The 27,884-nt window shown below is 46.2% G+C and overlaps 1 protein-coding gene across 4 annotated transcripts in view; it reads left to right on the top strand.

Moving 5' to 3' along the window:
* The window catches only part of LOC106751718 (autophagy-related protein 16-1), a 498,023-nt gene that overhangs the window by 433,722 nt on the left and 36,417 nt on the right, over positions 1-27,884 (top strand). For all 4 annotated transcript variants that reach the window (XM_014632761.1, XM_014632764.1, XM_014632763.1 and 1 more), the window contains one exon: positions 21,278-21,398. In XM_014632761.1, the coding sequence (XP_014488247.1) occupies positions 21,278-21,398 (121 nt within the window). The remainder of the gene's footprint in view (positions 1-21,277; positions 21,399-27,884) is intronic.

The raw sequence follows: 27,884 nt of genomic DNA, 5'->3' as shown, positions 1-27,884 counted from the left end.
TATCGCGCTCTATCTATCTCTCGATCTATCTCTCTCTGCTCTATCCGTCTGTTTCTCTCGTACAAAGCTGCCGAGGCCGCGAAGGTGTCGAGGATGCACCATGGAATCTCCCCGGGACTGACGCCCCGGCGTTTCCGCTGATTCAGTGCATTTGATTCGTGCTACGAGGCGGGTCGTGGGTGCTTAATGCCTCGCGAAGTGGCGCCGGCGTCTCTAATGCACTGCCGTATTACTTGCTCTTAATTGGTTCCGCGTTCGTCGAATTACTCCGCCGCGCGCCCGTAAGATTCCTCGACCGTACGATTGATTATTATCGTTACAGCCGATCATCCTTTGTTAGCCGACGCATCGGACAAATAAAGGGAAGAATGTGTTCTCCCATTGCGGAGTGCCCGACTTTTATGGCCTCTCGTAAAATATAACCGACGAGAAAATATAACACCGTGCTCTCCTTCACTATCTCTCTCTCTCTCTCTCTCTCTTTTTCTCCCTCTCTCTTTGGTTCTGAAGCGCTTTCACATCGCGGCCACTTAATTAGCAGCGAGTTTTTAAAATCACATAATTTCTCGATTACAGTATCAATCGAGCGCGCGCAACGAAGAAGACGAGGAAGAAACGCGCAAGTCTGACCGAAAGACCCGTTGACGGCTCGTTTCGATGATAATGCGTTTCAAGTGAATCGTCGTCGTCGTCGTCGCCGGTGAGTCGTTGTGCGGCATCTTCGCGGACGTAATTAACGTTATCATCGGCGGTAGCGCTCGTAACCGCGGCGGCGACGTGCGTTTCTGATTACGCGTAATCGAAAATACATATACCGTTTTTTTTCTTCCCTCTTCTTTTTGTCGCCGCAAACGAGCGTTTTGCACTTCGAGATCCGCCGTTTCTCCGTCGCCGGGCATCATCGCATTATCCTTTACAGCGTATTATTTTCACACGTGCATAACTCTCGTAGCTCGCGATTAAGAAAACTCGTTTCACCGGGAGAGAGATTCCTCGTTAAGGATTTGAGCCGCTTGGCTTCGACCTTTTTATTTCCTGGACGAGTAATTCAACCACAACGGTATTTATTTCGGCGCGCACCGCCGAGAAAAAGAGAGAAAAGGCACGTCTTATGCGAGAGAACTGAGAAATTCACAAAAAAGGCGAACGGAACGGTGTTTGAATCGAAAAATAACCGCCGTCTTTTTTCGGGTTGAAACCGGAGTCGAAATTTTGGTCTTACGTTAAATCTTTAATTCTACAATACAATAAAAACTAAGATAGCAAAAGAGGTTCAATTTCGATTATAATTATATAACATATAACCCCTATTTTGATCTTGATGTTTAAAATTTCTATTTTCACTTTAATTTTAGTATAAAAATAGGTTGTTCAAGGTAACATAAAAACGTCGGTCTGTAAAGTGAAAGGTTCAAGAGAAAAGTTAAAAAATGTCAATATCGTCAAAATACGTTTTTTTTATTAATCCATAGACTATTTAAATAGGCGCAAAATATCCTTAAGGGGATATTCTATCTTGTCGGGTTACTAATGCGACGTTTATTCAAAAAAGTGCTGTAAGAAAATTATCGAGATGAACTTTTCTTAGAAACGTTTATTAACACTTGTATTTTATAATGGTGCCATGTAATATCCAATGTTAATTACTGAAACGACTGTAGATGGCAATAAAGTAAAGATTGCCAGTAAAAACACTTCACGGAAGTGTTTGGGAACCACTGTATGATGCAAAACAAACGAATGAGGAATTTTCTTAATTAATATGAATGCACTCATCAAGTGGACTATAACCAACTAATATGAACACCGAAATGGCCTTTCAAAAATGAAACTTCGATTTTCGGTTAAAGCTGCGATATTTATTTTGCAATAACAAAACGGCTATATCGCTTTCGTCACAGCCGCGGACTAAAACGGCGCGCAGATAGAAAACTGCAAATAGAACTTTAGATGAATATAATCACCATGCCAGCTCTCAACGAAAAAGGGCGAGATGTTTTCATTCACTTTATCGAGAGATGAGTCTTCTGTAAAGATGTAAAATTGGAAAGCGATATCTTTAATAGCTTTTGCGCTATCACTTTCGTCAGTTTGAAAAATGTGGTTTCGAGAAAAATGTGTTTCAAGCTTCGAGTTGTGTTTGAATAGATTTTGGCTATTTACATTTAATCGGCTATCCCGGAATCATAGTGCATACCTTCTATTTCCGCCAATAATTCCTGTTCAGCTAACTTTTTATCTTTCTGAGCCATTTTTGCCTCTCGAGACTCGAAGGTACATCGATGCTCGGCAGCTCTCAGTCGTTCAGCATCGCGCGTAGTTGAAACATTTTGTCAGAAACCTCGAATTTCATCCCCAGCATTTCCACAGTCCTCAATAATAATGTGCATTCATCGAATATGTAAACTGCTAAGTAAATAGCAATTTCAATTATTCTCGACGCTGAAAAAATATATTTCGGAGCGAGATGCCACACGGTAGTATCGTGACTCTCATTATTATTTTGAATAGACTTCCAGGCGTCGTTTTAATACATTTCCAGAAGACAGATCCTCCTAAATCGGTCGGAAAACATCTCGCCCTTTTTTGTCGAGGGCTGGAAGGTGACTGTACTCATCTAAAGTTCTATTCGCAGCTTTCTATCTGCGCGCCGTTTAAGTCTACGTCTGTAGTTCCGACAATTGTTTGAATTTCCACTTAAAACTTCACAGACACGTTCCCACGGCTTCAGACCGTCGAAATATGTTAAAACAAAGATAAAACCCTATTTTCTGACCCAGCAAAGTAAAATAGTTTAAGAGCGTCCGAGTGGCGTCGAAATTTCGACCGGGGAAGGCGCTTCCGCGGCTTTTCTTGCGAAACGAGCTGAGGTGATTCTTCACGTTACCGTATTGTGCGTTAACCCTCGCGTTAACGCACTGCGGCTTCGATGACGTAAGCGCACGCAAGACTAGTGCCGGCCGGTGCGAGAGCTCTCCGGCTCTCAGATCGTGCAAACGTGATCACATTCGCGAGGCGTTCTCGGCTTTACTGCCCCGGGGCAACGAAACGAGCCCCCGTATCTACAATTATAAATGTTTATGTCATTACGAAGATTAGAGGGCCGATTCATCGTGACACATTGAATATACGCGCGGCATTATACGCACATAATTGCGGTAGCGGAGTAATATAGAACTTAATCTAGCGTAAATTCAGGACGTATCCTCCCCACGGCTTGTAACGCGCGCGCGTACACACGCCGGTATAAATCTCGGCGGACTCTTCTTCCGTCGCGGAGAATAATGGAATGTTGATTTAGGTACAAACTCGACCTCCAATCCCGAGGTTAGCCCACGGCGTACATAAATATTTAAATGTTAATCGTCGGACACAAATACGCTACGTCGGAAAGGAGCACGTTTAATCTCCTCACGGCGGCCGCTTCTTTCCGCAGGATCCCACGAGCAATCGCGCGCGCGCCGCGCTGCTTACACGCTTAACTTATCATCGGCAATACGATTTCATTTCCCACACGACGACGATGACAACGCAATTCGCTGGGCTGCGTGAGGGATACGTGCGTGGGAGTGTCGCTTCTTCTCGTATCCTCCGTCGCGTTTAGACTTTCTATTAAATCAGGCGCAAAAATACCAGCTGCAATTCGACCGGGGACATTCTCGTTCGAACGGACACCGGAAGATCAAACGGTCGATATTGGCGAATTCTGTTTATCCTGCTTTAACTCTCGAGCGTTTACTTTTTATCCCCACCTCCTTTCTCTCTCTCTCTCTCTCTCTCGTTTTCACGGTTACGAGGCAAACGTCAGCGTTAAAAAGCGGAGTCGAGATTGCGAAATTTCGCAGAACGTCGAGATGCATTCCCGCCTCGAAATATTTCCCATAGCGTCGCAGCGCGAGCTATTTTTAGGCGCGCTCTCACGCGACTTCTCTGTGGACAAACATACTTGAACTTTCAAATGCTCCATTCACTTTGATCCGCTACGAAAACCCATCCCGCGTTCCTTCGCTCCAGAGAGACCGTCGTACGCCGAAGCCGGTCAAGTGTTGAAATACTCGCGAGCGTTCCGCGCGTGCCGTCCGCGCAGTGGGAAAACTCGTTTCGCGAAAGTGATCGCACACGGTAGCGAATGCGCGCGCGGTGCCCTCCGATGAAATCGACTTTTCAAGATCGGCCCCGTCAGTCGCCGCGGCGACGAACGGTCCGCGCGAAATAGCCATCTCGCTCGCCTGCACTTTGCCCGCCCGTTGTTCTCGCTCTCGGAGAAATTCCGCGCGCCCACGAGCGTTATGTACGTTATTACCGTGGATCCTCTCGCGTAACCGCGAGACTACACCGGCGAGAATCGCGAATCCGGCGAAACGATCTCCTCCCCTCGTGTCGCGAAGGTGCGAGGCGGCGGCACGCGAGGGAACGTCGAGGGAAACAGCCTTTCTCGTCTTTTCAGCGCGGCGCAGCCTTGATAAATGTAGGCTGACCAGGCGAAGAACAGATCCGAGTATTCGAATACTTGGATCACGGCCGAGCCGTTCTTGATAAAAGTCTTCGAGCACCTTTGTGTTACGCATGGATGCATGGACGGGCTTCGGCGCCCTCGTGAAGATACACGCGCAAACATTTCTGCACCGGCGAATCGTATCCCTCGCATGCCACGACTTCAAGGTCGCTCTGCTTCCGATCTCCTTGCATTTCGCGAGATTCCCAAAGCCTTCAAGTAAGTGAGTCAGGTTTCGTCTTTCGCCAGTTACAAGTTTCGCTTCATCTCGGTGGGAAACAGTGCTTGAAAGAGGGTCGCGAGATCAGCTCGCGAAATAAGCAGATTAGAGCGGAATCGAATCAACGGACTGTCGTCGGGCATTTTCGCGCCCTTAAACTCCCAGCGCTCAGAGCTCGTCGTACGCAAACGTGTACTTCCGCATAGAGATTTCTCGTGATTTTCCCAGACGCGACATAGATTCCGATTAGAATACCTAAAGTTGTTCGAAAATAAATCCCATTGTTTCGCTGAATCTACAAATTAGCTTTACGTAAGGACAAGTTCTGTAGGAACAGTAAGTGTAGGGAGACACTGTCTTGTTCTAACAGCAGATTAACGCGCTCTTCTAAGGACAAATTTACTCAGCGGAATATTTTCTATCCCGGAAACAAAGCTGTTTTGCTCTGATTACGAATGATCCGCTAATTTGGCCCGCCAACTAAATTGTATCGCTGCGTAACGAACACGCAATAGCAGCGATGCGGTTTCGTTACAACAGCAAAATTACCTTTCTCCATTTACGTTGGAAACATTAATAATAATGTATAATATAATGCTTTCTTATTGGTCTACTTACAATTTACGTGTAAGAGAAATATATAATCATCCGTTTATTTCGTAATTATTTGTTTAAGTTACGTGTCTAAGCGGGACCTACGTAGGTTTCCCGATTAGAATCCGTATTTTGGGAAATAATATCGGGAAGTCGGACTGGGATCGCGATTATTGAAAAATTCGAACCCGGTAAACTGTCGATGCGTGTCGTGTTTCACGCCGAGTATCTCGAGCATGGTGATGCCCGCGCGTACGATCATCGTCTGATTTTCCTCTCGCGCGAACAATGCTAGCGCGCGTCTCGGCCGTACACGTGGAGAAGCTCGGACAAGGCGGCCGCGTTTAGCGCTAATTGCGCCAACAGACGCGGCTGTTTTTGAGCGGGCGAACCAACCAAGATGACTAATTTGATTAATGACTCCGTCACGCAATTTTCTCGCGCGGAGACGTCGGGAAAAAGCGTAATCGATTTACATTCATTACGACAAAATGGTTATTATGCGCCGTGAGCTAGTCATTTGGGACGAGTTTTAATCGGCGATCACCGTAGAGCCGGCGCGTATTACCGGCGCGCTTATCAATTCATCATTCCTCCTGTCGTTACCGTATGACAGCGCTAAAGTGGTTTACATTAACGTGTAATGTATACAGCGGCAAGGCGCAAGAAAATACAATGATATAAAACCTCGCGGCGCATGCCTGTATTATGAGTTATACCGCGTAACGTTATATGCATTTTCTTCAGCGGGTTCACACGCGCACGCACGCACACAAGTCGCACTCGCTCGCTCGCAAGTCAAGTTCTTTGAAACCGCAGCGGCCGAAAGACCAGTCAGTGTCAGCGTATCCGTAGTATCCTGTATTTTGTATTCATTATGGTTGGAAAATTGCCATTTCTCTTTCATTTAACACTTCGATCCGTATTCTCCCTCCTCGCGCTTGAGCAACATTTTTTCCCAGTTATCTATCTATCCATCTATCTATCTATATCTCCATCCATCATCCGTTTTTATTTCTATTGCAATGTCATTTTATTATTTCTCGATGTATCTTATTTTTAACGCTCGAGGAGCCCCTTTGCCTGGAGCGCTCGATGAATTACGTTATCTCTTTCTCCCCCCCCCTCTCTCTCTCAGATTTAAATGTCTTTTAGACCAGATGATTATATCAGAGCGAATTACTGAGATGATGTTGCTATGGACGGGTTTTACGTCGTGCTCCCTCATTTTACGTAACTGATATGGTATGATTGTAGTTCTTTACTATTTTATTTTCTTTATTGCATGATTTTCGTAGTCCTTTGCTATTTATTTTCTTTCTTTGTAACGTAGGAATCGCGCTTGAGGAAATTCTTCCCAGAGAGCGCGGGACAAATACATCTCTCTCTCTCTCTCTCTCCCTCTTTCATTACACACACAGCCATAGGAGTTTTCTGCAGTCTTCGTTAATATTGAACGCGTTTCGTACGCACACGCGAGGAATCGCCGATCAACGTATCCGTGAAGCAAATCCGCAAACGTCCGAATTCTTCCGCGCGCGCGAGAGTTGGGAATGCGCGTCGATACGGTTTCACGCTGTCTAGCGGTCTCAAGGTTAAAGTACTGTACTGTTGAGCGCGCAGCATCGGACGGACTTCCTCGATAAAAGTCGATCCGGAAGTCTAAAATTCCAGTCTAACGTAGTTACGACCCACGGTACGTACCTTCCGTTTCCTCGTAGCCGGGGGATATAAATACATATTCAGAACCCGCGTTTAACGGACTAACGGCATTTATACCTGCAGAAATCGAATAGCGCCAACACAAGCGGTGCGGCCAGGGTTAATTGGAGTTCGGCTTTGACCCTTCGACGTTTCGTGCTGATATTTCGCGTCGAAAATTATTCTTCGCCGCCGTCTGTAATTACATCGCGAAAAGAATCGCCATCACATCGCCGTGCTGTAACCGCCGTTAAGGTGAACGTAAAAGGGTCTAATTTCAACTCTGGGGGCTAAAGTCGAATAACGGCAATGAAACTTTGTGGTAATATTTCTATTCGCGAAGCGGCTATAAATATATTGCGCGCCGCGCGTATAGGCGCGCGGTGTGCTGCACTGTATGTAAATACGAGCCGGCCGATTCGAAACGATACCATGTCTCCCCCCCTCTCTCTCTCTCTCTCTGGTGCCTCTGATCCCGCAAAAAAAAAGTTAAAAAAAGAATGAAATCGAACCGATGATATCGTCAACGAATACGAAATTGATTCAGCTGGTCAAACACGCGCGGCCGAGTGTTGCGAGCCGGTCGCGACTGCAACTCCGGATTCATCGTGCAACTGGTAACACCAACTCGCCGCGCAAAAACTTGGCGTGCTCGGTTCGCATTAAATCACGATGAGTGCCATCGCGTCGTACTTTCCTCCCCGTGGTATCTAAATGTACGGACGCGTCGTGCGATGTCGCGTATACGCACGCTTGCTTAGCTTCACTGCTCGTTACGTAACAAACGGCGACTTCGAAGCGACGCTTCCAACGCGAAGGTAATTGATCACACACAGGGAAGAAGGAATCCGAAATCAGTGACAGATATTCTCAAATATAAGTAAAAATATTGTAAGATTGTCTCATGATATTTTTATATTATAAGATATTCTTAGATTTTTAGTCTTGAATTGAGTACTAGTAATACATCAATACAAATTCAATCGAATCGAGGCTCGAAATCTTCTAAGAAGATTATAATACTCTCGCTTATATACGAGAATATTTATCATTAATTTTTCAGGCTAATTTTTCCCGTGTGATTATGCAAGGAGGATCCAGCTCACAAAATTATGATTTTTGCTACTAATGAATAACCTATAAGCGTCTAAAATTAATTAAAAACAGTTTTTCATTTTCTCCTAATTACGCCACTTTTTACCAGTTGGTTTCTCTTACCCATTTTTCAACGGTTAAATTTGAATACTCTTAAAAAGGAAAAATGAAGCAGGACTTGACTTCTTGAACGATCGTGAGGAACCTCAGTTCCTGTTCATACTTTTTCAGTCACGTACCAAATTTTCACCTTCATGTTTCTCAAAATGTACCCCATGCGAGTCGGATTTTCCTCGCATAATTACGGCCGATTGTGCGTATGTTCGACGAAAGAAATATCGTATCTCGCGTAACGCACGTCGCAAAGAGGCGGGAAACAATCACGCCGAGGCGGTTCTCCGTCGGTCGGCGCATAAATTACAATTAGCCGCGACTGATTTCATCCCGCGGAGAGAAAGAGACGGGGATATTCTGCAAAGCGAAGTATTCTGATGAATTAACAGCTCGTTCGATTAGACGCAGCTGCGCGCCCGTAATAATCCCGGTCATCTGTTCGCTCTCACGGCGGGGATCATTCATTCTGTCATCCGTGTAATTCGTCGCATCGAGGCGCGCTCGCTGCGCCCGAACGTCTTAATAAATTCCGCGAGCTTTTTACCAGGCGACACGCCAATCACGATGACGACGACGAGGACGTTAGATCCCGCTTCTTGCGCGGCTCGTTTAGAATATCCCGAATGATCGGCACCGCACGTGCGCTTTTTACGCTCGACGGCCCGACACGGAGATACGGTACGACTTTCGATCGGCGCTTCGTCGCAGTGAACGACGACGACGATAATCATGCGACGAGGCGGCCGCCGCAAGGCCGTTCGTCGCAAATCAAAACGGAATCGTCCTCGTGGATGGATGTAATTACGGTGGGACGATAAGACGAGAGGCCGCTTCACGGAAACACACGCGCCACGTACACCGCCGGGGCCCTGTACTAACGAAGTGGCAGTGAAGAACGATGAGAACGCTATATGGCTGACGTCGACTCGCGTGCAAGCATTCTACTATGTGTAAACAGTGCTTAGAGCGAGGCATATAAGTTTCTCATGTCCCGCGATGCGAGACGCTTTCCGCGAAGGTATCGGTAAATGTTTGCCAGGAAGGGGACGCGACTACTGATTTGCTTAACTCCGCTACGCGGTGTGCGTCGTGTGTTTTCATATGTGAGTTTAACATGTTTCTTCGGGGACGTAGGTAGCCGCCAAGTGCACGCGCCTCGGCTATCACGGTAACTCTCCTCGCTCGTGTTTACGTTAGCTTAAATAGGGTATAGATTGAGGCGCATTGTTACATAAATCGCGAGACCGCCCTGGACGCGGTGCTCGCGTTCATCGGACAGCGGCACCGGTGAACGACGTCTGGTCTCTGCTGTCTCTTTGTCTGTGTGAGACGCGAGTCGAGAAAAAAAAGAGGAACTCGAGCATTAATATTAACGCGCGCGATGAGCAGCGATTCGTGCAAATCGGATGTTTCCCGATGACGGCTCTGGTAGATATTTTGTATCCTTTTTAGCTGTTACCGCACAGTTGTGTTAAATTCTGCCTAGTAACTGAGGAGGGAAACTACTTTGGATCGAAATCAAATATGCTTACCCTGCAATTACTGCGCATTAATGATGCGCAAAATCTGAACCCATTCACCGAACGAAAGCAGAATAATAAATGGATTAAAAAACGATTCAATTTATTAATACTAGACGTATATATATGTGTGTAATGTCAAAACATTTTATGAAAGCGAAAAACGGAGTGAGGTGAACAAGAACCGTTTTGCAAACAACGTGGAAAATTTCGAGTTATTAATGATTGGAAATGACTACATACAGAGGCTTCTTTAATTAATAATTCAAAAATCTACGTATTTGCAAAATAGTATAGAAGTTTTTGTTCGGTATGGCCTAATCTACAAGTATGACAGCTATTTTATTTAGTGCCAGACATCAGTATATTGAATTTTGAATCTTGAACCTCCGTCGATACAACAGCTGTCGTATATTTGTAGATTAGATCACTCTGAACAAAAATGTCCTGTATCATTTTGCAAATAACACGCGAATTTACGAGTTATTACTTAAAGAAGACGCTATGGCCATTTTCAATAATCAATAACACAAAATTTTGCGTGCTGTTTGCAAAATGAGTAGAGGGTGGATGACTTTTTCGTTCAATCCGTTCTACTCTCTCACGAAGTTTGTCTCTGTTGGTTTCGGACACTCTGCGTAAACCGAACAGGTGTTTACGCAAACTGCACACATTTTTACTAGGAAAGCCGCTTCCCCGATTGAAATTTCACACATTTTTTCAGCATTCCATTAACGACAGTTCATTAACTTTTACCTACTAACTGACGAGTAAAGCTATTTGGTACTCCCGATCAAAATGTAACACTTTTCCTGCAATTACTGCGCGCAAAAGATGCGCAAAATCCGAGCCCATTTACCGAACGAAGATACAGTAACAAGTGGGCGAAAAATTATTCAATCGAGTAATAAGCAAGTCTGTTGCTCACGAAATGAGCAATTTTGTCCTCGAAATACCTCTGAATAAAATGATCAAATTCTTTATCTATTTCCTACGCGATATTGTTACAACTAATGCGAACGCATTAATACTAGACAGTAACTGGATAGGTGTCTAGGAAAACTGCGTATATTTCTACTGAGGGGCGGGGGGGGGGGGGGNNNGGGGGACGTAACCGGTCGTGGTGGACGAAAATCAGCGCTCCGTCGCTCTGTCACGCGGCAGAAGTAACAAGCGAAATAATCATAATTTACCGCGGCGAGAAGTACACCTCTGCGGTATAATATATTACTTCATTGTAAGACTTCACCGCGCCGCGAGAAAAATGTTGAATGCTCACTGAATCACGATGATTCATTGATCCGCCCGCGACTGTGCGCGGCTATAGAAGCGACACGCGTGTGCGACTTTACGAAGGAAGGAAAAACCGGCATTTATCGTCGTTAGAGGCATTTAACCGTAGATTCGCTCGGCTCTGCATAAATAATCCGGATGTGAGGATACGCGTGAAGAGACGCGGATACGTTTTCAATGATCGCGTTACGTCAGACCGGGAAACCGGCGCGCGATGTAATTACAAAGTGATATTACATAATTGGCCGATCACGAGGAGAGCCCGTCGCGTAGTTGCGCTTTATAAAATACAATCGGCCGGTACGGAGTTAGCGATTAACGTTCGCTCGCTCGACAACTGTCCCCGAGAGCGCGTTAACACGTTCCCTGCCGGACCGTTTTTTGAAGACTTTCCGTTCAGGCCGCGTGGGGCGTATGCGCCCCACGCTTTACACTTGTATTATTTTGTTTCTAGCGAATGCCTTACAATAAATAAAATGCCGCAAAAATCATAATTATCAAGGAAAGGTTGTATAGTTTAACATGCATAACACAACAAACGAATAAATTTATTTTTCTAGGAATTAATTTAACAAATACCTGGATGAACATTACTAAGCAAGTTGCATCCTCACATATAAGTTTTTTATCATACCTACATCAGTTCAAAATATAATATTTTAATTAAATTCAAGTTTGTATGCAATTACAAAGGGATGTTACGATGAACTTTGTTAAAGCATGCCATACATAAGTGTGGTTTATCCACACAACTATCACAGAATGTTCCAACTTTTATAGTACAGTTCCTTGCAGATTTGGAACCAAATTTTTTAACATTCCTTTCGTAACAAATTTTACACCGCCTTCTTATCGAATTAAAGTGGCCTTCCTTTTTTTTAATTTCGTGTCGTTTTCTTCTTTGTTCAATTCGCGGAGAATTATTATTATTATTACACGACATCAGATTCATTGCTAATGTTTTTCGGAATTCGACGCTTGTTATTTTTCGGTTTGTAAGACTGTTATATATAACCCATGAATTCACGACAGCTGTGTTCAAGCAAAGTTCAAATACAATTTTTTTATACCACTTTACCGATTTTCGTAGAGGACTGCAATATGAAGCCATTTGATCGGAAATATCTACAGAAGACTTCCCTTCATTATAATCCACAATAACCTTCGGTTTTGTAACAATATTCCCCCTTTTCTGCATAGTCACAGTTTCATTAGAGTGTTTCGTTGATAATAGAAGAACATCACGCTTGTCCTTCCATTTTAGTATTGTCAAACCATCATTGCTTTCCTTAGCGATATATTCATATCGCATTAATTTTTTTGAAAGTAGGTCTTTTGGAATTCCACGGCGATTTGATCGTATTGTTCCAACCAGATGAGTGTTTTGAGCAACTAGCTTTTTGGCTAATTCAATACTTGTGTACCAATTATCGGTACATATTGTATGGCCTTTACCAAATATATTTTTGCACAATGATAGAACAACATTGGTAGGCGTTGTTTTCTCTCTATCTATTTTTTTCCCACAATAAATTTTGAAGGCGAGCGTGTATCCCGATCCTGAACATAATTTAAATAATTTGATACCATATTTATGTCTTTTTTGTTTTATATATTGTCTGAAGACAATGCGACCTCGAAAAGGAATCAGAGATTCGTCTACGCAAACAATTTCGCCTGGTTCAAAATACTTTTCAAAGTTTTCATTCAACATATCAATGACTGGTTTAATTTTATACAAGCGGTCATTTACATTTTCCTTGTCATTGTCGTTAAAATGCAACATTCGTAGCAAAAGTTCAAACCGATTTCTTGATATTATTGAAGGTGGAAGATTCTGCGAATATGCTGGATCTTTAGACCAATACAAACTTATTTCTGGAAGTTTTACAATTCCCATCCACATAATAAGTCCAAAAAACCGTTTTATCTCGTTTTTGTCTGTTGCTATCCATTCATCTAATCGATACGATGTTTGTTTAGATAGACATTGTTGCGCATACCGATTCGTTTCTGTAACGACAAGATCGAAGAATTCATCACTCATAAACAAAAAATAAATATCTTCCGGTTTTTCGTAAGTTTGATTGCATGTTTTGAAACCAGGTGTACCAACGAAAGGCGTAAGGCGCGGTTGGTTTCCGATGGGATCACCCCAATCTATATGCGAAGTAGTCATATTGTTTATAGAAGGTTCAGTATTTTCGTCTTCACTACTGGATAAAATGCGAGTGCTGCGTGGAAAAAGGCGATGAAAAGGTATGATTTCATCTGAACTGTCTGAAGAATATTCAGAAAGGTTTCCTCGTGCAATCCTAGGGCGTTTTGTTAAAATTTCTGCGAGTGGCACGTCAGAATCATCACTAGAAATACTGTTGCTGTGTGAGGCCATATCTGCTTATAAGGAGTAATTATTGTAAAATTTGGAAAAGGTTTGAAGAAGAAAAGGCGGGAAAAATTGCAACCTTTTGTTAATGCAAAATATCCGAACTTATAACACTTAAATAATATGTACGTACCGTATTTCCTTCGTTTAACACACTGAACTATAAATCAATCCCAGCTTCAGTAAAGTAGTACGTATTGTATCAACGACACGCGAATAAATGACTGATCGCAGTGCGAGGAATGCAGAAAACAAGTCACGGCGAAACAAAATTGCCCACCACGCCGCGTGGGGCGTATACGCCCCACGATTAAATGAAGGCATGAACAGTAGTACTAAGATGCCCGTAATCGACTGCATATTCAATTTTTAAAAAATTCTTCATTTTACAATGATAATACCAAATGGCTTGAACGGAAAGTTCAGCGTGGGGCGTATACGCCCCACGCGGCAGGGAACGTGTTAAACGCGACCAACCCTTCCGCACGCCGAGGGGAGTTTTCCCGCGTCCCGATGTCGCGCTTTCCCTTTTCGAGCCGCCGAGCGGCGAGCAGTGAAGCGCGTGCATAAATTCAAGTGCGAGCGCTCGAATGAAACAGCCGCACCGCTCCGGAACGGAGGCAGTTTCAGCTGTTTTTTCCCTCCCCCCTCCCCCCGGTTCGACTCGGTTCAATCCTCCGACCGCTCAAGACGGTTCTCTCCGTACGAGAGCTCGGACGTAAAAAGATTCTCGGATATTTGTTAACTCGTCTCGTTAAATTAAAAATATTTGCGCGCACGCGCGCGACAACTCGCGGAATTTCGTGAAAAAGAAATAAAACCCGCCCCAGAAATTCCATGCATTTTTTCAACGGTTACTGGCCGGTTTATTAACTTCTGTCTAATAACTGAGGAGTAAAATTACACGGTGAAAAGTATTTTGTACTTGTGTCAAAATTGGTCCTTGTTAACATTTTTATGTTAAATTCTTAACATATTTGTGTGTTAATTTAACGTATTGTGTTTATGTTATCACACTATTTTGTATTCGATATTCAACATATATAAATTTAAAAATAACACATTTTATACTTCAGTGATTCATTGATATTAATTTTGTGTTAATTTTTAACATAATATTTGTGTTATTTTTGAACATATTCATCTTACGTTATCAACCAATACAAAAATTTGTATGGATCGTTTGAAATATGTGAAATGTGTTGAATTTAATCTAAATGTTTTTAATATGTACTTGGGATCCCAATCAAGATGTAACGTTTTTCCTGAAGTTACTGCGCACAAAAGTTGCGCAAAGTCTGTATCCGTTTATTGAACGAAAACAAAACAAAAAACTAATCTATTGATTAATAAGCAAGCCTACTGTTCATGAAATGGGCAGTTTTGCCGCATAAATACCTCTGAATAAAACTCTATTAAGTTCTTGCAGCCATTTCCTGCACGGTATTGTTACAACTAATGAGAATGCTTAATATTAGACAGTAATTTGATAAGTGTCTAGGAAAACTGCATACATTTCTCATAAGTAGGACGGTAAAAGTGTGACAAATTAGAAACATTTAGGATCGATGAGTGCTGCTCGACGCGACATAAAGGGGACAAGATTTTGGATTTCTGCAAAAGCTTACGTTCGTTAGACCGCCTGCGATCGGCTTCGGCTGCTTTTTTAATTTACATAAATCGGGGTATTAAATCGAAACGACAGAAAGATGCTCTCAAAAATTTCTCAAGTTTTTATCTTTATTCTTTTTTTTTTTTTTACGATTTTACACCCGGTCGATCGTGTCTCCATCGCGGAAAAACGAAACTGCACCCTGGGATCCCAAGAGACGGAGCGTCTGACCGGATCAGAGAAGTTGCCGCAGGTGACGGTGGGTGAGCTGGTGTTGATTTATGGGGAATACATGGCACTTATTTTTCGGATACGATACTCTCCCGAGAGACATTGGACGTAACTTCCGATCCGGGATGTTTATTACGTCGGGACTGTGTTACGAACCGTTTAAATGTATTATAGATTCATCTCGCGCGATATCTCGGAGAGGAAAGCCAAGTGAGTGCGTTAGTTTCGCGCGGGAGAAAATTCTTTTAAATCCCCGTCGCCGATGTTGCGTGACGTGGCGCGATTAAATGATTTTTCCAGGCCGACGCGTGTCTTTCGCGACCTTCTCGGAAGATATTCATCAGGATCGCATTCGAGATTACGCGCGCACTTCGTCTTCATTTAGACTCCCGCTATTTTTTTTTTATTACTCGGAGAGGGCATAGCGCCTCCCGGTAATAACTATGTTACTGAAATTAATACGCGGCAGTCGAGATCAAGCGTGAGATTAGCGAGTACATGAAATCTAAGGAGGGAGCGAAACCATCATCTCCACCGCCACCTCCAGCGGCGACAAGGATGCCGCGTGCTTATCCGAGAGCTCTGTCTCTCTCTCTCTCTCTTCCTCCTTCTCTCTTTCTCTCCCTCATTCTCTCTCTTTGGCTCTGCTCTACCCTCGGCGAGCGACGTTTTCGGTGGCGAGTCGTCCGCGCATACACTTTAAAAACAGTGCGAGAGAGCGGCGGCTATAAAACATAGGTCGCTAGTTGCTTTCCAGGAAGGTTACCGTTTCCCCGTCGCTCTTTTTACCGACTTTAATTGAAGCCCCGTACAACTTGAGGGATCTCGCTCCCTCCGCCTCGCTGCTGTTCTTTTTCTACGCCGGCCGCATTACTGTTCGCCCTCGATGGAGCACTAGGACTATGAAGAAGTTTATGCTTTTATTGCGCAGAAGTACACACCGGGTGCACTCGTGCACACACACACACACACACACACACACACGAATACACAACGCGCCACGCGTATCCCACCGGCAGCGGGACTCGGCCAGCGCATCGTAAAAAGACGATATCAGGCCGCGTATTCTGCAAACCCCGTGGTGTGTACCTTCCCAGGACGATTCTTGCCGCGCGGATGTAGAATAAAGGGATCTCTCCCCGGCAGCCGTCGAATGATAGATGTAATTCGTGTGCTTTCAGGGCCGGCCGGCCGGCCGGCCGTCCGACTATCGGAGATCCCTTGCTGTCCGCATACAATAGCAGCCCTTTAGAAAACGATAACGTTCTCTGTATGAGCGCCGTGTAACCAGGCATCTCACGCACTCGCCTCCACCCCCACCCTGTAAATCCCACAGCAAACTCGCCAATTCGATCCTTTCGGAGCGAAAATTCGGACCGGCCGCACCCTCCCGCTTCTCACGCTTTCCATTTTTGACGTAGCGCGCGGCGCGAATTGAACAACTGAGCCTCAAATTAAAATTCCATTAAAACAAAGCGCTTGTTTGCTCGACATTAAATCGCTGGAGCGGCATCCCGCGATTCTGTTGGCTCTGAAGATCGATTCGCAAAAAGCCATACATTTTCCGATCTCTTTGAAACGCCAGCCCGGACAAATTGAATTTCGGCGTACGAACGGCCTCTCTCTCTCTCTCTCTCTCTTTTCCTCCCTCTCTCGGGAATTATCGATTACAGAAATGTTTGCCGGAGATCGAAATTTTTCGCAATCGAAGTCTCTTCCGTCCTCGTGGTTGCTTCCCTCCGACCGCGAACGCGCGCGTTTCCGGAGTCTCGGCTTTGTGGACGCTCTCCTCCTGCGCGTTTAACATACGAGCGGATTGACGTCGTTTGGCGTCTCGCGAGTTTATATACGACAGGAAAGAACTCTCCTGAAGACGCCTGTCGTAAACCCGTGTTACACACGGATTGTTAGATCTCCCCCGGGTGCGCTCCGCGCGTGTTTGACGCACCCGAGCGCTCCCCCCCCCCCTTCTACCATTCCTCGCAGCTCCTTCTTTGATGCGAGTACTCCGTGGATGTTACGCCCATAATGATAATATTATTATACGACGAGTATACGTTTGCCACGCCGGGCGTCATATACCGCCCCGGTATCGGGTATTATCGCGAATACGTGATTGGATAAGTTCATCCTCTCGCCCGGGACTCGTTACGATCTCTCGAACTCGTTGCCGAAGAAATATAATCCACATGCGGGACCGCTGGATTACGGTGACGTCGGATATTCGCGTTAATAAAGTTCCCCAGCTGCGGTCGCGTGCTTTGTGATTTGCCGTAATCTCGAATTACCTCTGTTCACCGTGGAGCCGAGTTACTGGATTGTTACGGAAAATTATCGAACGCTCGAATAGCTTTCATCGCTTTCCCAGGAATAATTGCGGAAAGCATTTCTGCTCGTGCGTTTGTCATAACGAGAGAGGCTTCTATACCGCTGTGAAATTTCAAGTATGTTCGTATCTCCCTCTGGGATTTATCCCTCCCTCTCTCCGGCGCGCGCCATTACACTGTAATTGTGTTATTAATAACTGAAACGCGTTTGTAAAATTTTGACGGGAATCACTATTTTTGCTGTTGCACGTTGAAAACTGCCCAGCCACGCGCGTTGCCGTCATTAAACGCGTGTCATTACACAGGAACTGTATTACATTGTAAGAAGGAATATTTTTGGAATATAATTGGTAATATCTGGATTTGATTAAATATTTTCGACTAAACTGTTCGGTTATTGTAATACAATTATTTAGTATTATATACTGCATACTTGTGTATAATATATAACACTAAATGATTTGGTCGCAGTAACCAAACAATTGAAACTATTTAAGAGGTCATTCAACAATTACGTCACATTACAAAGGGGAGGGAGGAGGGGAGGGTTCTATTAGCTTTTACTAATCAAAATTATAAAACGAAGCAATTAATTTGATATATGCCTAAAATCATTCGCATTTTAGAAATAGATAATAGTAGGTGTACAGTCTAATTATTATTACGCACAATATGGTTACAAGTCATCTCCTTTCATTCTATGTGTCGGCGAAGGAAGGGGTAATTCCACATGTTGCATAATATTGGAAGGGGGTAAAAACTTTGACGCGAAATTGTGACGGTGAAGTGGGGAAGGGAAATAAAAATGCTGAAATTTAGCGTGACGTAATTGTTGAATGGCCCTTTAATCAAATCTCGATAACAGTTACGAAATCCTTGTCTCACTATAACTAACATATAGCTGAAACACGCGTTGTTGTGAAATTTCTCTAAGAATCACGGCTTCCTTGTGACGCGAGAGTCGTCCAGTTACGTAAGTCGTCTTGTTATCATCGAACGTCTTTCGCTCGTCCGCCGGGAGTCTTCGCACCTCCATAATTCGACATTCACGAGCGCGCCCGTATCGTGTCGCCGGGAGGTATCGATATTGCGCATTCTTAACATGGCGAGGCGATTGAAAGTAAAGTCCATTCAGCCGTTTAACGTCCGCGCGGAGAAGGAGCGGCAGTCCCGCCGCTGCACTTTCGGCGAAGTTCCCGAGACCCTAGATTATGGTGTACTCTCACCGGTGGCTTCTTCTTCCCTCCCGGCCCTTCGCCCCGGCATCGTCGTGGAAGAGAGCAAAGTTATCCGGCAGCTCGTATAAGCTCGACTACGGGAAAGGGGGAGGGCCGTCCTCCTACCTGTGTTTCTTTCACGTTATAGCCCTTCCAGCTAAACTTCCGGGCCATTAATTTACATTAGGACATTTTTCAAGAGCGCGCCGGGGCTCTCTCGGCGCGGGCGCGCACCTTAAAATTGGCGAACTCCTCTTTTTAACGTCTCTCCCCTAACACGAGAGAGCCCTCGAGTCGCGTCCCTCCCCGTCGCGCGCGTCGCCGCCCCTTGTCGACGTCACGCTTGAATTCTTCACCATTAAACGACGACGCGACGGTAGAAAAAGGAACGAGCGGAGCGTATATGAGATAACTTCAGAATTTCATTTAACGACGAGCGAGCGAGCGGCGCGGGCGGACGCGTGCACGCGGAAGGCGCGCTCTCTCACCCGGTTCTTTCTCTCCTCCCTTGGCGGTCATTAAATCACGCCCGTGGCGAGTCCGTCGCGCGACTTGATTGATTTGTAAAACGGCCCCGTCGATGCCGACGGGGGATTGCCGTTACTCTTGAATTCAGCGTGTTTACGTAACCGTATAAGTGCTACATATATCACTTTATAATTTCATTACGCGCAGCCACGTACGTTTGCGCGTATGTGTGTGCACGTATGTGCATTACGTAACGCGCGCGTGGTGGCCGCTTACGTCAACATTGAAACAACGAGCGCGGAGCATCGGCTGTCGCTAAATAATTTATTAACTCGTAAAACCCGATGTGACGTTAGCGCGCATGTCGCGTCCGCTTTTGAATTCCTGCTCCATTAAGGCCCGCGCGCGCGGGGTCTTGGAGAGAGCTTGAGAACTCCGTATATCATTCTTGAAATTTCATTAGTGGCTCGCGCCATTAATGCAGGATACGATAAATATATAATGCGGGATATACGTTCTGTCACTGAAAAATTTATTCACTCGTAAAGCGAGCCGGTCGGTATCGATAGCTGTGCGCGCCGAGCGAGAAAGAAAGAAAGAGATAATGAGAGAGAGAGTGAGAGGGGGCAGATAGGGAAGGGGAGAACTCTTCGTCGGAAAACGCTCGGACTAATTAACTTCGTGTTATTATACGAATATTCTGTTACTTCCTAGTTGAGTGCGCGGTAAAACACAGCCGATGATCCTGCTCCGGCGCGCGCCGAGCGATTCGCCGTCCTTCTCCCGAGCAGGAGATAACAATCTCCGTTTCTTCTTAATAGGGGGGGGACGATAAATAAAAGCTGCGACTTTTCGAGACGGCGGATCGACGTTTACGGGATTGCGTTGTAAAAAGCGGAAGCGCCGAGAGCGCGAATCGCTTTCGAAAAGTTCGGTAAGAGAGCCCTACTGAGTCGGATGTATCGAGCGTAGTTTGCGATCGGGGAAAAAATTGCTCGTAAAATGCGCCGCGATGGACGCCGGCGTGCGAGTTTAATGCTCGGTCGTGCGGACATCGAAATAAACAGAGAATGAGAGAGAGAGAGAGAGAGAGGGAGAGAAAGGGAGGAAATAACTGTCAGTGACATCGTGTCAACGACAACAAATATCCTCCCCCACGGGCATCTGGCAATATTTTCAGCCGTAATGTTTGCATTACGATCACACAATGCGACTATCGTATGACCGTAAGTCCCGGCGATGTAATTTTTTGATAAATTCACGTCGCGTCCGAATGCTCGCGGGCGGATATCGGGGAATATAAAAGCAACTGCGGCGCCGATCGAGTTTTCTTGTTCGGCTCAATATGAAGGTAATAATGAAATCGAACTCTTTTCTTGTTACCGTTAAAGGATGACGTACCGTTCCGTTGGAAACGCACGCTTTATACGGCGTCGCTCTGTTTCCGCCCCTTGCAGCTACATTCATTTCTCATTTCGAACACGTCGATGCTCGGAGCGGAGTTGAACTCGAAGGCAGAGGAGAGAAAATCAACTTATGAAAGCCCGGTGCTCGATCTAACAAGTCTATGTTTAAAGTTCAGGACTCCGAGTCGCAAAGCGCCGATGACGCTGCCAAATTGCGTTTAAACAAAATACCTTACAGCCGGCTAAACTCGCGATGGGATTAATGCGCTTTAAGTGTTTTTCATTATACTTGCCTCTTCTCGAGTAAAGATAGACGGAGTGCAATTCGGTTTAACGTTTATTTCATTCGTCACCGACCGCGTGGTTCGATCAAAATTAGCATGCTTATGTATGTACGTATACGTGCGAGTGAAATGAAATCAATGTCGTGTGACACGTGTTCCCGAATGGAACGAGCGATATTCACAAATGACGAAAGAGATCGGTCGCGGCGGGGAATTGAACATTTCGGGTTTCACCGGACGCGTCGCGTTACACGCGCACACGTTGCGCTTTAGATAGCAGCTCACGTGAACAAATCTTGATATTTCTGTTTCAGCACACGCTCACGGGCCACTGCGCAAAGGTGATGGCGGCGAAGTTTCTTGGCGAGCCGTCAAAAGTAGTTACCGGAAGTTATGATCGCACCCTAAAAATCTGGGACCTGCGCAGCAAAGCATGTAAGTGGGCGTTATTCTGTCGATTTAACGAGAGACGAAAAATGGGGCCGCCCCCCCCCCTCCTCTCCCGCTTAAAATATCCAGCTTTCTCTTACCAATTTTTTTGGAGAATTTTTATTTTACTCTCCCTTTGTACGTTTCTACGACTGCGAATACGCGTACAACTTCTTATGCGTCTTCTTTCTACTTTATTGTTATTTGTCATATATCTTTTTCTTTTATTTCTCTTTTCACAAATTTCTCACCGCCGATTATTGCCGTAACGTCCTCAGAGGAATTGTCCTGGATGAAAATGAAAGCATCTATCTATCTTTCTGCCTATCTCCCTCACAGACATAATAACGGAACAAGATCTCCGCCTAAATCGGGCATTAAATACAGCCGTAAGATTTACTTTTCAACCTTCGAAGAAACTGCCGCATTTCTCTGTACTATCAAGATGTAAAGTAGCTTAAACCAGCAGCAAGAAGAATCCACTTCCTAGGCTGTCTAATGAGTCGTGTATATACTGGATATAAAACAACCGAAATTCCTATATCAGGGATTTATTCACGGAGCCGAAATTTCATCAAGAAATACTCGTGCCGTACCTGACTATACGAGATGCGACTTAATCGGGCCGAAATGTATTAACATTCTTTTAGATATTACGGTGTCAGATTTCGAAATAGATTACTTTCAACAATCCGAAATGCTTGCGCTAAGTAGAATTAAAAACTACTCGCTATAACTTTTTATTGAAACGTGGAGCCTCTTACAGTATAGTTTCTGAGCTCTTTCTATCCTGACCTTAAATTGGAAACCGATTTCCTCTTTCTATTAAGATGATGCCTATAGAATATGCTTTAATCTATTACACCGATTCGTATCGTCACGCGGATTTTTATCTTGCCTCCGTTCTCCGTGTACGTTTATACCTTCCGATCACCATTTCTGACTTTGTACTTCGACATCCGTCTTTATTTCCGTTGCAACGCTATTTCATTATTCCTTAATTATCTGATTTTTAGCACTCGAAGGCTCTCTTTTCCCGGGACGCTCAATAAATTAATCCCCTCGTCTCATTCCCGCGGAAAGGAGACGCGCGGTGTGAGATCGTTAAAAAATTAACGACCTCTTACACGGGATATTCCGAGACGTCGTTCCTCCAATCGCGAGTAAGGATCGGGGACGGCCGCGGGAAGTTTCGTTCCGCGGCCGGTGGGACGACGCAAAACGCGTTTTAATCAAACCCCTTCATTCACGGCGGACAATTTCGCTCGTCCGCTTTGATATCCGCCGACGGTCGCGTTTCGTCTCACGCAGTCCCGTAATCCCGAAATCCGGCGGCGACCGCAGGGGTAACGTGCAACGGGAATAAATACCTTCAAGACGACCGGGAGAAAATAAGTAGCGGTTGCTTGCGGCTGACATATCACCGGGCGCATAATGTTAACGCGGTACATTCGTTCCGACTCGTAACAGAAGCGAAGAACTCGCGCTGCATGGCCCGAGAGTAATGCGCGGCGCTAGCGGTAATCACGTCGCCCATTACCCCTATTAGTCGTTGCATAATGCAAATACACTTACGGGCGTTCCAAGATAATAAAACAAACGGCGAATCTGCATGGTCATTCATATGTATATTCCGTTGCGCGTCGTGCGCGACCGCACAATGGACCGCCGCGCGAAATATGACGCTCGTAATGTCCGGCCCGATTCGTCCGTTCCTGCGTTACATTCATGCGAAATCACGTCGAAATCCTCGGCGTAATGGCGGAAGAGTGGAGAAAAATCCGCCGGTCGCTTCGTCGTCGTTGCGTGAGGTTAATTCAACCGATAAGATCTCGGAGGAAGTACAGATCCACCTCCCCCCGAAATCCGCCATCGTCTTGCGCCATGCCTCATCGGCATGGGAAACGCTTTATCTCTCGATATTGACGGCTTTTAAACGGGCGATCCCTTTACAGGGTGGATTTCGCCGGGGGGAGGCTCGCGGCTTAACGCTTGAATGAGAGTATGCTTAAAGATAAAAAAGACCAGAGAGGCGGGAAAAAAGTTTACAGCGGGAGATCGGCTGAGCGAGCCGGTCTCGGAACTTCGACGGTTCTTCGCGAGCGGAACGAGGCGCGCGCGCGCGCGCGAATCAACGATAACAATGATGGATTTATTCGATCTAACGAATGATCCGTCGGAAGCGGTAAAGCGGGCTTAGTCGCGGATCTATTAGCCGCGGGAAAGAGTATCATCTTAATTAGCTCTTAAACTAAGACGCGGCTTTATCCGGGACAAGATGGTTATAAGACCGCGGTATCACTCAAACTCCCCTTCGTTATGTCATTAATCAGTCGTTAACGAGGGCCGAGCTGTTAATCGATTAAAGGGGGGAGGGGGAAGGGCGAACATTCGCGACTTGACTTTCCTCGAATATCGCGCATTGTCCGAGCCGCTTCGCGCCAGGTCCGCCCGAATATGGATGACGTGGGAATTACACCCTCCGGCGTGCATGCATGCATTCGCGTCTACCAGCTCGGCCCCTGTTAGAATCAAGTCCCTTTTGTACCAGGAAACTTCACACGACGTGATCTAATTTCGCGCGAACAACTACCGCATTCGAGCGCGAATAATCCGGGCGCCGATGTGTCCGAGTGTTCCGCGACCTCTTCGCGACTGACAGCAGGTGTCGAGGACTACGCGGTGGCCCCGCCCGTCCGGTCGAGCTCTAACAACGACGGTGCTTTCTTTCGAGTAATCGGGAATCGGCCATGCCGTAGCGCCGGAATAGTAACGGGATAATTCGCGCATTCAAGGGCGCGAGTAATGCCTGCTTCCCAGAAGGCTGGCCGAGCGCTGATCGCGTGAAGCGACCGCCCGGACGCCGGGAATTGATTACGCTAATTGTCGAGCATTCCGTAGAAAAGCGGCCACTCGTCCCGCTCGTCCGAGTGTCCACGTGGAAGATGCCACGGCTTCGACGTATATCGGGTTCGCGGCTCGCTCGTCCGTGAAATGGAGGAATCTTTCGGCCGGCGCGCGAGATAAGCGGTCGAAGACAGGGAGAGGGGGTGGGGGGTGAAAGTGATAATTTACAGCCGGATGAAAGTGGCCGTTCTCGAGGTGGAGATCCGCGCGGTGTCCCCCGTTGCGAAATCGGTGGGGGCTTTAACTGGCGCGAAAAATAAATCGAGCAAGCTCGCAAGGCCGGGCCGGACGCGGCGCAGATAGCGGCCGCGGCAGCGAGAGGATCTCATTTCCCGCAAATGTATTCGGGATTTACATTCGACCCCGGCGCCGAACTAATCTCGGTGAAACGGCGCGCTATCTGAAGAACGGGCCGAGATATCGATTTACACTTCGGTCAACAGAGCGCCGGCGAGTCCTGCGGCGGGGCGAGCATCGTATTGACAAAGGATACAAAGCTGCGGGGACTGCTTAACACGACGGCACACAGACGGACGGTATTAATTTGCGAAGTCCGGCTTCGCCTTAAACCTTGGCCTTTAGTTACCGCACTCGGTCCGTGTGCTCGCCGCGCGGAATAATAATCCGCCGAGCTTCTCGCAGCCGACGCACACCGAGTGTTCCGTGGAATCCCGATAAATCGCCTGCTTCGTCTCGTCGGAGGTACGTCGTTATTATCTAGCTGGGATGTAATTAATGACGAAAACGAGGTTACTCCGACAAGGCTGGCTGGCCACCGCCTGCGCTACCTGTGAGACACGTGATAAACGCGCAGCCCGGCTTTGAACCGCTCCCGATGACGATGGATTCTTACGAGGACGCGTGATATCGTGTGCGTGTGTTTCGGTCGAGGCACGCTATACCAGGTTGATTGATAACTCCTTAGAATGAAAATTAAAACGGACATTTTGTTAGCAAAACTCAACTTTATTCTTCAACATAATCTCCTTTTAGCTCAATACACCGGGTCCAACGAGTTTCTAGCTTTCTTTAAGCCTTCCAAATAATAAGAAGTTTATAAACCGCCAAAATATACGGTCTGTTTCCCACTCAACCTCTTCATTTGAAGCAAATCTCTTTCCCTGGAGCCATCTTTTGAGATTTGGAAACAGGTAGAAGTCACACGGTGCCAGATCTGGAGAATATGGTGGATGTGGGAGCAATTCGTATCTCAATTCGTTCAATTTTGCCATTGCTTTTACCGATTTGTGAGCTGGTGCGTTGTCTTGATTAAAGAGAATTTTTTTCTTCGCTAAATGAATTTTTTCTTGATTTCATCATTCAATCGGTCCAACAATTATGCATGATATTCTCCTGTGATTGTTCTTCCTTTTACAAAATAATCGATGAGGATTATTCCATATGCATCCCAAAACACAGTGGCCAGAACCTTTCCAGCCGATTGTTGCACCTTTGATCGCTTCGGAGCACTTCCACCTTTTGGAACCCATTGTGCCGACTGTTGTTTCGATTCAGGTGTATAATGGTGGATCCATCGACGGTTATGTATCGACGCAAAAATTACTTTGATTAGCGCCTGAACATGTCCAAACAATGCTGAGAAGTGCGAATTCGTTCACGTTTTTGATCGATTGTTAGCAATCGCGACGCCCATCTTGCAGTTACCTTTCTCACATCCAGATGTTCGTGCAGGATATTGAACACACGTTCAGGTGAGACGCCCAAAGCCGCAGCTAGTTCGCGCAATTTTACTTTGGGATCATCCAACATGACATCATGGATTTTTTCACTCATCTCTGGTGTAGTCACCTCATTTGGACGACCCACTGCGTCGTGCATCCGATGTGCTGTTATGACCACGTTTAAACTCAGCAATCCAATTATATACGATTGTATTCGACGGAGCAGACTCCCCCAAAGTTTTTTGGGAGTCCTCAATCATTTCTTGCGGTTGCAAGCTTTTCAACTAGAAATGCTCAATCACTGCACGAATTTCAATTCTTTCCACTTTGACGAAATATCAGATATCATGTGCTTTCAGTGGCTGCCACAGATATACCGATTGCCATTGCTGTCTGCAACTGTGTAGCGAGAGGATTGAAGATCGGCACCGCTGGAAATTCACAGCGCATTGGAAGTGGCAACACCACTAATGCGTCATTCTAAAGACTTATCAATCAACCTGGTATTATCCGCGTCAAAGTGTCGCGAGCAAACGTTCCCATCCGACTTGCGGCTGACTGTTTGTCCTCGTCGATAAATAAATAATTAGCCCGCGGGTGTGCGTTCCGCGCGCGCGACGAGTGCGATCCCACTCGCGGAAACGTCTGACGCACGCCACCGATGACACGGTAGGCAACGTTGTCGCGATTTAATTTTATTCTGGGCCCTCGAAACGAGCACCCTGCACGGGAAGCGCCGACACGAATTAAACGGTGAATAAGTGGCGCGGTCGTTGCAGCATAACCCTCGAGTTATCGGCCGGAATGTTTGTCACACCGAAAGCTCGCTCGTTTACACTAATGCACGTTCATCGAAGACTCCCCTCCCTCTCCCCCTCCCCCCTCCGTTCGCTCTTTTTACCCACATAATCCCCCTGACTTTCCGAACAGCCGGCACGGCGAAGTGAAGCGGTACGTTTGTTAATGCAGATGCAACGAAGTTCCTGCATAATACAATTGCACGTGAGATAACGGCGCTCGAGCTGTCCTTGACAAACGCGTCCGGGAAATATACGTCTCTTATATTAAGACCGAAAGTGTCAAGTGCGAAGTTTCCTACGACCAGGGCAGGGAGGGGGGGGGAGGGGTAGAAGAAGAGGGGGGACTATATGCCGCTTCGTTCGAGCCACGAAGGACGCAATCTCGAAGAGTGTGTGGCTCCTCGAATCAAGTCGAGCGTAGAAGTGATACTACGACATCGGGGTGGTTGGTAGCCGGCGGGGGATGGACGGGGAAGGACGATCACCGTAAAAAGTCGCGGCCGGCCGTCGAACTAGTCGCGTAAATGCAAAACTCGCTTTCATCCCCGCTCGTCGGTGAGCAAGAATTTGCCTCGTTTTTCTTTTTTCGCCCCCCCCCCTCGCCCCACCCCCTTTATGCGGCTAACAACAACAACGGAACGCGGGCGAGGAGCGTAATTAACCTGTGGCTTAACTTCGTCGTGTAATTTATAGCTGTCGTCTCTCGCGCCGGGTCACGGTAGCCGTGAGTCCGAGTTAATTGTGCGCACGTCGTGGCTACGCGGATACCTGCGTGGATACACACAGGTACTCCCGGGGACATCCGTTTCAGCCTCGCGGCGGCCTTTGTTGTCAGCCGGTGGTCCTACAGCAAAATAGCGAAAACCGCGCGCTATCAAGGAAGACCCGGGGCGGGGGTGGCTTGTACAAAAGTTTCGCGCGAATAAATCTCCGAACGCGGCCACCGGCGCACAATGGGGAAAGCGCCGCTGAAAGGGCGTTTAAGCGTGAATTATTGTTTACCGCGAACGCTTTAAGACAAAAAGGCCGCTTAAAGTGGATCAGCTGTTTTCTATCGCGCTATTATCCACGTCGCCGCCGCCGGCCGGACACAATCGTGTGCC

Source organism: Dinoponera quadriceps, unplaced genomic scaffold, assembly GCF_001313825.1.
Source record: "Dinoponera quadriceps isolate SergipeBrazil2010 unplaced genomic scaffold, ASM131382v1 scaffold399, whole genome shotgun sequence".
Classification (NCBI taxonomy): domain Eukaryota; kingdom Metazoa; phylum Arthropoda; class Insecta; order Hymenoptera; family Formicidae; genus Dinoponera; species Dinoponera quadriceps.
This window is presented reverse-complemented; position numbering and strand designations above follow the sequence as displayed.